At 33.5% G+C, this 12287-nt stretch overlaps 1 protein-coding gene across 1 annotated transcript; it reads right to left on the bottom strand.

Moving 5' to 3' along the window:
* Positions 1 to 2525: 2525 nt before the first annotated feature.
* Positions 2526 to 11247, bottom strand: LOC150099610 (uncharacterized). Its single transcript, XM_090404269.1, has 7 exons — positions 11170 to 11247; positions 10985 to 11059; positions 10653 to 10708; positions 8539 to 8649; positions 7636 to 7671; positions 4099 to 4146; positions 2526 to 2701 (listed from the first exon to the last, which is right to left on the bottom strand). Exons 1-7 carry the CDS (start codon positions 11213 to 11215, stop codon positions 2642 to 2644), a joined length of 432 nt encoding a protein of 143 aa, XP_090260395.1. The 5' UTR covers positions 11216 to 11247; the 3' UTR covers positions 2526 to 2641.
* Between the last annotated feature and the right edge of the window lie 1040 nt (positions 11248 to 12287).

Genomic DNA, 12287 nt, shown 5'->3' with positions numbered 1-12287 from the left:
TGCGCTAAAAGAAATATGTTAGAAGGAAGCTCTTTTCGTGAAGAAATAAAGTTGCAAACTTGGATGTTTTTTAATGTATGAAATACATAATCTAGATGATTTCACGAGGGCAAGAATTATTGGAAAGTTTGAAGAAGGCCGCAGAATTGCTGATATTTCCAGGGAGATTGGAATGTTACGTGACATTGTTTCCAGGCTCTGGTCAGCGTTTCAAACCAATGGAATGTGTTCCAGACGTTTGCAAAGAGGTCCCCCCCCCCTCATTCTCCCAAGGAGCATGAAGAAAGATTTTTGTTTATAATAGAAAAGCGAAATCGACGCCCTACGGCAGGTGTGCTTGTAAGTCGGCTCCATTCAAGCATAGATACGCGGATATCTCGACAAAGTGTAGCAAGACGACTGCGATAAAGGAGGCCTACACGCTCTAAAGATTGAAGTCTGCGTCCCTTTTTCCACAGTTCATCGTAGAGCACGTTTCCAGTGGATACATAAAAATTAGATAAAACACCAACTGACTAATATGCTATTCACAGATGATAGTCATTTTAGTTTTTTACTCCTATTATTGATGATACATGATCTGGGAATGAAAGTGGTACTACTTAACATTGCGAGAATGTTCCCGAAAGGGATAATATGGCGGTGCAGTGGTCATGGTGTGGGGAGGCATTATGCTTACTGAAAGGACCGAGCTATAAATGCTGAAAAAAAAAGAAGGAAGTATAACTGTTGAACGATATTGTAACGAAGTTTTTTGACGTCACGTTCTAGTGTTCCATGAAGCTGTAGCCGAATAATTCCTTTTTATGAATGACATTGCCACACCACATCGTATAGGCGCAGTGGAGATACTTCTGGAAACCGAGGATATTAATCGAATCGAGTGACCAGAATGATTCCTAGATCTCAACCCCATAGTACACATTTGGAACGCAACAGGGAGAGGATTGCTGTTAGAAATTCTTCTCCGGAAAGCAAATAAGGCCTAATCTTTGTTGTGAAGGTGGAGGAGTAGACCAGTTATTCTCAAGACTCACGAATCACTTGATACTAAGCATGGTACGGCATTGTCAGAGCTGCATCGGGGGTGGATATGTTCCATAATGTAATGTCTCACAGATATATTTTCCTTTAAGCAATTAATAAGGAATTAATTAAAGAGCCTTTAAGGAATTAATATAATTCCTTAACTACGCCCTGAGAAAATTTGTAACTTTTGACAAATATGTATTGCAATTTAATTTTTAAGAAATTCATAACACTTTTTTGTATACTATAATTTACTAGCATGCTGCCAGTAAATTTATGTCCACATTTCGCTGTATTCATGAAAATGTTTCCATATACCGGTAAAAATATATTTACTTCTTAGCTTTTGGACACCAGTATATATCCTGTGCTGAAGAGGAACAGCACTTTTATCATAGGAATCTAAATTACCACCAAACCATCCAAATAGAAGCTCTATTTTCGTTATCTTTTCAATATTCCAATGATAAAAGCTTGCAAATAATACGAGTCAGTTGTGTTGGATAATTCTTTATTATGATGATATATCCATGAAAATTACTGGATTTAATAGCCTGAGCCACACTCAAAGTTCAAATTCTTTTTATGGGTTTTCAATTGGACGCAGATCGTGATCTGGTGTTCACCAGATCACGATCTGCGTGATCTAGTGTTATCGTGTTGAAAGCGATATGATTGTACTTTGCCAAACTCAACAATGTTGGCACCTATGTTTTCTACATTGTGCGATGTGACCTACATTTTAATAATGTAAATGTATTTTCCAGAATTCATATTCGAAACTTTCATCCTTTCGAACATAAACAGAAAAATGTTATAGACGCTGGAAGCTCATATCAGGGTATTCCTTTCCATATCGTTATATTTGCAGCATAGGAAACGCGTACTTCACAATCGCCCATCCTTTCAGAAAGACAGTGTTTGATTTACATGCAGCTGCTCTTTGTCGATGCCAAGATTGTTCAGTCTATAACTGACCTTGTTAACGCATGTAGACTTTTGAACTCCTGTTCGATTATTTTCACAACGGCCCTGCCAACGTCAACATGATACAAGTCACCCTTCACTATCCGTTCAAGTAATCCTTTGTTCCTAGTTTTCTGGATCTTCCTAAGCATCATCAGATATTAGGTAGAAATTCTTCTGTCAGTGTCTCAAAATCATATGACATTAATATGGTATAATCTATAACCATGGACATATTTTATCTTATTTTTTCCACTTGCATTTTACTTTATACAGATGTATACAATCGAGTAATGAGTACAGCTGTTTTCCATCAATGTAAGTCTTTCTAAATAGAATGCGTTGCGAGTTCAAGTATCCTAAAATATCAGGAATGTTACAATTCATATTTAAACACGATATTTTTATACAGATAATGAACAATGACAGAAAGCAGTAATCTTTCGCTTTCCAAAAGAGATGAGGCTATAAAATAACTATAAAAGGTTTGTTTTGTGTGTGTGATAGAGAAAATACATACAATGAAAAAATTAACACAATCAATAATTCATATTTATTCTTCCTTGCAATATATCCTATTACATTATTTCTTAGTGACAGTACTTGATTCGTCTTTTTCTAGGATACAATGCGTTCTTCTATCTGCTTATTTCTTCAAAATAAAATAATCCCGATCTAAACGTGCAAGGAGATTTTGAATGCATTCCTAAAATGGAAAATAATCGAAATTAATTAACAAATGTTTGACTTCTTTATATATATAATCACTCACAAAAATGATCATCGGTTTTTTGTGCCATTTTGTATCATTCAGACATATTTTGCGTTATTTTAAACTGATGATACCCTTCACGCACTTCTTATCAACTGGGTCAACCTGATAAATGCTCTTAATTACACATGAATCCGTTATTAAAATTTTCTTTTGTTGGACTGTATTAATTATTACATAGTGGACTAAGACGCTAAATCAAGCTTGTGGGTCATGAATGAATAACATTTGAATGTTCGTCAATTTGAAATATTCACCTCAATGAAAGTCAAGGATCATATAGAATGGAATGGAGTCAACGTGCTCTGTACATTTATTTACTCTCAATAGAGCCGGTTAAGCCTCCATAGCTCAGTCGATATAGGCGACCTGTGGTTGGAAAGACCTGGGTTTGATTCCCGTCAGTTACCTGAGGAACGGTTTTCTGGTCTCTTTCGATGAAAAGTGAATTAGCCGGTCTCATACGGAGGTAGGGGTATTTTCTACCTGGAAAGTCGAGTTTTTCGTCCCTCAGAACAGGAAAGCCGGCCCGTGAATACACGCATCTACAGGCATGGGACACACCGAGAGATATAGGGACTAACCACCTTATCCTTGTTCCGGTTACGATTGCGAGTCCAACTATAGTTGAAAAAACCTCGACAACGTAAAAAGGCAGAAGAGAAGGATTAATAAGTAAGAGAGAGAGAGAGAGAGAGAGAGAGAGAGAGAGAGAGAGACGAAGGGATTAGAGACGCATATAATTTAATTAGTTAAATCAAACATGTTTAAATCAAGCTATTTCATGCATGTTGACTTATAGTTTTCACCTATAAGTCATGTAATATTTAATATTACTCTGTTTCAGGTTTACAGTCCCTTTGAGTCCTAGCAAGTTTTTATTTATTTATTTATTTTTATGTGAATTTCACCAACGAAAGCAATTGTCCTATACAACAGTATTCTTAGCATCATGGTTGGGCTGATTCTTCGATAATATGGGAAACCTGCTTGCAGAAAAATTTTGAATACACTTTAGCAATCTAGGTCTCCAATAAAAAAGGGGATATTGTCATTATCAGCGACGAAATTTATCTTTCACCTCCATCCGTTCAAAAAACATCGATGTTCATGGTGATATTTCAACTCTCACTAGTGAGCCCTAATGAGCCAAACCAAGTGATCTGAGCGATTGGTCTGTGTTAGTGTTTAGTATTCCCATGTTACATGTTGGGATTTATTCGCAAGGACGGCAAAGGTTATAATGTGTCATTACAATGATAACGGCAGCTCAAAAAAAAGATATACGTAGTAATAGTAATAGAAGAAGATGATGATGATGCAATACTTACACCAGCTGGTCGAAGGCTTTCAGCAATTTCAGGTAATTGTTCAGATGTCTGAAATTTATTTCAAATTATTCATATTAAGCATAATATATATCTTTAAAAAATAAGTTATATTAATATTAATTCAATGACATGATAACCAAACAGAAACCGATCAATAGCATAATAATTATTTTAGTCTTAAGAAAATAAAAATGAATTCAATCAACTCAATGTCCTCATTAGATGCGTTTGTAGTTCCCAAGCATGAATATTAAGACAGGTTTATAGAAATACAAAACAAATGTGTAAGAACTAATTTTCTTTATTTTCGTGAAGAACTTTTTTTCATCATATTTTATATTTATTACAAAACTACTTCACCAATATTGACAAATCTATGGAGAGGAGCGTGAATTACCGTTGGTTCGAAAGACACAGGCTGTTTGACTCAAAAAAATCTGGGTGAAGGCTTTTTTGATAAACGACCTTAGGAACTAGGATTTCATAACTGCTTCGGTCGTAATCCAAAGCCAAACCATTAAACTGTCTCATGAAAAATTTAGAAACAGTGGATTTCATTATCTAACAAGAAATCTAAAAATTTAGTTATGCGGAAGGGAGCACAAAGAATAAGTAACAGTAAATTATAAATACTGAGTTACTTAAATATTAAATAGCGTCAAATAAAAAATTTAACGGAGGGCTTAGTTGGCTGAGTGGTTAGCGTACGCGATCTGCAATCGACCTGTTGCGGGCTCAAATCCCGCATGGGGATCGATGTTTTAATTGTCTTTATGTGGAAGATGAATTTTATTTCCCTGTCTGAGAACACTGTTCTTATTATTGGGGGCTGAAGTGCCTGGAAAAAGCTCGCAAGCAAAACGCTGCAGAATTAGAACACGTTGGAAAGCTATGTGAGGTGCAAGGGAAATGTGCTCTGAAGAAAACAAACAAGTAAATGGAAAAATGGTTTGCTGCTAACTGGAGAGATAAAATATTAGAAGACAGAAAGAACCCATCGATGAAATTTTAAAAATAGAACACAATAGAAATGACATCAGACATATTAGAAGTTCAATAATAGAAGAACCTCCTAGACGCACGTATTTAAATATTACGCTAGAAGCAGTGGATCTAAATATGAAATGATGACATAATAGAGAAGATCAAAATTGAAAAGGTATGTGACAATAATGACATCGCAATAGAAATACTTAAGATGACCAAAGAAACTGCTCCTGATAAACTTCAACGGATCATTAAAATGTGCTAGAGACGACTACAACGATACTTTAACAGTGTAAAGAATGAATGAAAATTATAATTCCCCCCCCAAAAAAAAGAGAGATCTCTCTCTCTAGAAGTAAGAATCGGGAGGGAATTAATCTACTGTCAGCACATGCAAAAATGTTTTGTAAAATATTGATAAAATGTTTTATAAAATATTGATTAAAGTGAAATTGAAAACATATTATGGCATGAACTAGATTTCAGGACAGATGGAAATAATGTACATAACATTTTTACCTTAACGACAATACCGAACAAATCATAGAACTTAATAGCTTGTTATACCTAAATGTTATCAATCTTGCCAAAGAATTGATAGCGTTTGACAGTATTGATAGAGAAACATTATGGTTCATTATTAAAAGTTATGGAATTCCTGACAAATATGTGATAATAAACAAAGAAATGCATAAGGGAAGTAAAAGTTACGTTATTGCTTAGAAAACAACAATAGAATGATTAGAGTTACGATCTGGTGCAAGACAGCTTAGTGTAATTTCTTGTTTATTGTTTAACCTATCTCAGACTGCATTAAAGAGAAAATTTGCAGGTGTAAGAAAAGGAATTAATGGAATCTTATATACTGTTGGAAGATTTAGATTATGGAGAGGACACATAGTCTTAATATCAACAAAATATACTAAGGAAAATCTGAAGCATTGTATAAAACAGCTTTTTTAAATAACGACACCTGTCGTGAGATCATAATTAAAAGAAACACACATATTAACCACAGTGAAAATTATTTAATTTTCACTGTGGTTAATACGTTAAATGTGGTTAATTATTAAATATTTCATCCTAAGTATCTTAGGACATCATTAGTACAGTAGTTTAAACAATAATAGGAATAACATGTTAGGGCGCATGATTACAATAGAATCTGATTAAACGTGCGTAACGTGTTACAGAAGTAAAGAAAAAAAAAACTAATAATAATTATTTAACACAATTTTGCATGACAATTTCCCATACTTTAGGAATAGTAAGAACGTCGTTGCGGTTTAAATTTGGTCTGTGTAGTAGGGCTTCAGAAATTTCTTTGTATAAACGTTCGTGTTTATATAAAGATCTGTGTAAAAGTTTAGACTTTTCCCAATGGATCCTATGGCTTGGATTTTCAATTCCGTGTTGAGAGAGGCCAGATTTCTGCGGTTTAAAAAGACGAATGTGGTCTTGATGTTCCGAGAAGCGTTTCTGAACAGACCTACCTGTCTGTCCAAAGTATGACAATTTGCATGAGCATGGAATCTCATAAACGCCAGGAGGCAACATCAAAGGTGAGAGTTTGTTCTTACTATTCGACGTTCCAGTTCTTACTATTCCTAAAGTATAGGAAATTGTCATGCAAAATTGTGTTAATTAGATAATTATTATTAGGGTTTTTTATTTTTTTATTTTTTTATTATTATTATTTTTTTACTTCTGTAACACGTTACGCACGTTTAATGAGATTCTATTGTAATCATGCGCCCTAACTGTATGTTATTCCTATTATTGTTTTAAACTACTGTACTGATGATGTCCTAAGATACTTAGGATGAAATATTTACAAATAAATAATTTTCACTGTGGTTAATACGTGTGTTTCTTTTAATTAAGTATAAAACAGCTGATTATAATAAACATGACTAAAACCAAAGTTCTTAAATTGAGAAGCAAATGCCCCAAAGAAAATCAAATCAATGAACATGATGTAGAAGTTGTTAAGAATTTCACAAACTTGGGATAAAAAGTTTCATTATTTAGACTTACAAGTAGTCTGAATACTTATCAGATGTTGTGTTTGTTTGGAGGGTATTCGACTAAGTTTTCTTTCTTCCTCTGGAGGTGCATTAATTACGTTCAACTTAGTTTTGTTTCGCGACAAGCTTTCAATGTTCTGCGTAAGTTAGATTTCAAGTTTGAAGTATGCCAGAATGAGTTCAAACTTTAAAAAAATTTCGTTGTCAATGAATGGGAACAGGATTTTTTAAAATTATTACTGATATGAAACAGAAATGGCCGTATGTAAACTACAGTCAGTTGTCTGTAGATCTTTAGGTCAGTATTTTTAAATAACCTCCGGGCTGCTACTGGCTGTCGTACCCTTGTCGCTAATCCTTTGTACTCGGATTAGAAATAACCAGCTCGTAAGTTAAAGTTACTTAAAAGAAGCTTATTTAAGTATAAGATTTAAAACTGAATCCTTTACGTTTCTATTTTATTTATTTATTAATTTGAAATTCAGATTTGTGTATAAAACCAAAAGAAAGAATTCATATTTACCAGACTATGAAATCTTCTACTAGAACAATCTGCAGCCTGCAAATTAATATTTAGGTTAATATATTTAATATATAAAACATAATAACAAATAAAACTAATTACCTAAAATTACCACACACACACATACACACACACACACCAGAGTGAGCTGTTGTAGAGCTTGTGACCTTCCGTGTGCAGATCATGTAGTAAAAATTATCTGAGTGAGAGAGAGAGAGAGAGAGAGATTTTATCATTTAATTAAATTTAGAATATATTCCTCAAAAATCTTAATATTGTACTTTATAAAATTCAAACAAATTCATTTTTGTAATAAGATATTGATTTTTATCATTGACTGATAATCAGCCGACTTCAGATTTGAAACTCATGTTGTCCATCATTTCAGTAATTTCATATATACAAATTTCCTGGATTGAGCGTAAGCCCAACAGGCCATTCGATATACAGCAGCCAGAGGAAGTTTAAAAAATATCCAATGATATACGGAGAGGAAAAAAAACTGCTTGACAATAAAACCTAAGACCCAGCTAAGTACGTTATATTTCTTAAGAAACAACAAATTAAACACTGAAGAAAGTCCATATTTTTCTGATGTTATGGCGATTTTTAACATGAAAACGACTACATCATAACAACTGCTCCTAATCGACGAACTGTAGTGAACTAAAAGTCTTTCTTATTTTTTCTTTTAATTTTTCGTTTCATTTTTATACGAAAGTATCAAAAATTAACGATGAAAAAAAAAAATAAATACAGATAATCCCTATGGTTAGTTGTAACAATGTGCGTATCCACGGTGTTGAACGCGATCCTATTTATCTAATAGAACATGAAGTACTGTTAATGAAGTACTATTATCACGTTATGTGTCCTTTATAAGACGTACGAATTTTCGAATACCTGAAGAACTTTGTCTTCATCAATACCACATATCCCACGAACCATCGCTGAATATTTATTTTCCAAATCGGGGAAGTGTTCTGAGAGACATTCATATGTTATATCCCTGGCCTGGAAGAAAAAAAATATATAATGATATCATATTAAAATAAAAACATAATATAATTAATTAAAATAAAAACATAATATAATTAATTAAAATAAAAACATAATTTAATTAATTAAAATAAAATATTAAATTAAATATTAAAAATACAAAATAAATATTCAAATAAAATGTACCATATGCAAGTATATACAATATTTGGAAATAAGTCAACGGTTATCATAGTGTGAAGAACAAACAGCAATGATGTCGACCATATTAGTAAGATATAAGACCTCCTTTCTTTGCGATAACTGCAGCAATCCTACGGGGTATAATTTGACCAAGCGTAAATTAGTGATCAACGGGAAGTTTGGATCATTGGCTTTGGCATAGCAATCACCTAAAAGCGTGATTTCCATGTAGGCTTGTGAAAAATGTTTTGCTCATGACTTTTGTCTTTTCTAAATTGAAGTTTTGATACGATCATCATCTTTACTTTACTCACACAGTCAAAACAACACCTATTAATCTCAGCAATTTGACTTCAGATATATTTCAATGAGTGGCGGCTCGTACATAAGCACTGCGACACTGCAGCACCCACCCCCAAGGAAAAAATGAGAAAATTAAATTTTGTTTGTGTTTATAAATAATAACAATGCTTACAACATTATATAAATGCAATACAACATGTTAAAGGTTACAGCTTATGTTTTGACATTGATTGAATAGTTAATAATTGGAATTGTTCGATTAACGCTTTGGAATACCAAACAAATTACGACACAGAATTATCTGACACAAGTGTCAGAATTATCATGTTCGGCCAATTACAGCTAGACTCACCGATATTCGTTTGCGCTTGTGATTGCAAGTGATTCCGATACTGCTCGTTTGAGCAGTGTCGCTTACAGATAAATTGTATGCATGCGTACGTTATTTCTGTGAGATACGAAACTTTTATTATTGGTGTTTGTTCGTGGTAAGGGTGAAATGTTTTTAATAAAGCAATTTTTAATATGTAAATTTATTTATTAATAAATTTGTTACTGATTAGGAAAAAATATATTTTTTTTTATTTTGTATATGCAGCACTCCCACTTAAAATTTTCACAGGTCGCCACTGATTTCAATTCACATTAAGAGCAGGATCTAAGAATCTTCTTGCAAATACCTTCATAAAATATGGACTGTTCCAAGTAAAAAAAAATCAGCTAACGCTTTTTTATTCCGTATATATAGAGTGTTGGCGAGGCCGTTTTTTTAACCCAATCTAACTTTTGGAGACTCAATGGCAGTTCAATCTCCACTGGTGCCCAATCAGAGGTAACTGGCCCAAGGCTATCACTAATTAAGAGGCACAGTGAAGCGTGACGGGTCGACAAGTACTGTCATCTCGTGGTCCCTAACCCTAACACTCGTATTTAATGTCTGAAATAATATGGGTTCTATGGTCGATTTTCTTGAGTTTACGGGACAAAAAATCCGAGTTTCCTGGAAAAAAAACCCGCTTGTCCATGCCAGAGATCGACTAACTCGGGAACCGATCGAAACAAGGCTTAGAAAAATTTCCTCTAGTCGCCGACTAGACTCGAAATCAAGTCTTCCTTCGTGTGGTCAAGTGCCGTGGGGTGCAAACGTCACATCGACTGAGCTACACAGGCTCTGTTCCAAGTAATGTTTTTTTTTTTTTTTAATAAATAAATAAATATTCATTTTCAAATCTTGTGGTTATATCGTTGATGCGTAATTCTTGCGTATGGTTAAATAGTTAATTTCAAATTGTTCCACATTTAACAATAATAATTGGGATGACCTAGATAAATTTAACCCACAATCGAACCAATTTCGATTGCTAAATCTCTATATTTATAGCATTTCAATTTTATTAAATTCAGCACAAATAACAATTGATTGACAGAGCATACATAATTGCGCATGAATCTAAATTAATTCATATTTTGAATTTTTTTATTGAAATATTTTTCTATAAAATTATAGAGATAGAAATTGATTGCATACTTACCACGCCATGGATCAAATCAAAGCACGCGGTAAAACGCGCCAAGGCTGGATCATGTCCTTAAAAAGAAAAATACAAAATCATGAACTATATCTGAAAATAATAGAGATTATTTAAACAAAGATTAATAAATAATTCCGTATTCATTTTAATAATATGCTTATGTTTGAAAGTTAGTTTTACCGAGTGAACCTATGAGCCATTGTGAGAGATCCATGCTTATAAAAGGATCATCCAAATTCGGATTTTATTAAATACGTTATGAAATTTAATATGACATATGACGCCACACTGAGTTTAATAAAGTCTAAAACGAAATTTATCTTGTAACTTACCACACAGTCGTTCTTTCACTCTGTCTGGTATCCCATTGAATCGTCGCACTCTTCTAGATTTTGCTAAAACACACACTGAAATAGAAAATATTATTAGGCAAATACTGCACAGTTTCATCTTGATATTCAGGAGCAATAATTATGTTACGTAGGATTCAAGACTTTGATCTACGTTATATACCCACCAGTAAATTGCTTATTATATAGCTCAAAGCCAATCATTGCTCTCATACTGTCAGATTGCAGCGGAAATAAAAAAAAAGAAAAAACAAGAAAAACTCTGCTGATCGACCAGTTTCCGGTAAGCAGATGAGAGAACACGCATGTAGCAGTTTTCAATCATATCCATCTCCGGTCAATTGTAATTAGGGACTAAAAATAATTCAATTTTTCCTGCTAACTCTAAATCCCACATTAATACATCCTTGTTTTGTAAAGAAGGATACGCAAATATTTAAAAGAAAAAAATAATACTGACGTAACAAGAAGACGTCAATATTAAAAGAAAGAAAGACGTAATAGTGACGCAGTTTATTTCGTAATTTTTCAGGATTTGCCTCACACGTTTGTCAAACACGTCATTTAGAGTATTATACTGATCTGTATAATCTGTATAATTGTCAACAATTTCTTGAATAATGCTAATTGCTGTGTTAGGAGTAAAATGCTACTATTCGCTGTATTGTTGTATATCGGTATGCTAATTTTATATGATACTATTAGAATTAACAGTTAAATTCGAATAGTACGAACTGTTAGGTCGGAATACTTCGCTCAATTTCGGATTTATTAGTATCTTCAATTTTAAATATCCTCGGGTCATTGTTTCGCCACACTTTCGTGCATCTATACGTGCTTAGTAGTGTTTGGGGTCACAAGTCGTCTTGACGTCGAACCCGCCTCCTCCCCATTCTCCTGCTAAAAATGGCAAAACTTGAACCGGATTTCACAAGTAATTTCTTCCCAACAGAAATAATTTCATTCAGCCAAAGGCTGAGAGAACTGACATTTTCCAAAATTAATTCTAATCAGTACCTACTCCATTTAGGGCATTTCCCCAATATATGCAACGTGTAGCCCTACCGTCATTGTGGTGAAACAATGACTGAGGATAGTTACAATTTTAAACGCGAATGTTTCCAAAATTGAAATTTCATTGCAGCCATCCTTAACACCATTCAGTGGCCACAATGGGATAGTTGCATTTACAATGTGTTAAAATTATGACAACAAAAACTTAGCAGATCACAATGTGACTTCGATCTATTTTATTTTTCTTTTATCATCCTCCTCCTCCTTATCG

Source organism: Typopeltis vanoorti, chromosome 14 (genome assembly GCF_054136105.1).
Source record: "Typopeltis vanoorti isolate ZY-2024b chromosome 14, IOZ_Tvanoo_1.0, whole genome shotgun sequence".
NCBI lineage: Eukaryota > Metazoa > Arthropoda > Arachnida > Uropygi > Thelyphonidae > Typopeltis > Typopeltis vanoorti.
This window is presented reverse-complemented; position numbering and strand designations above follow the sequence as displayed.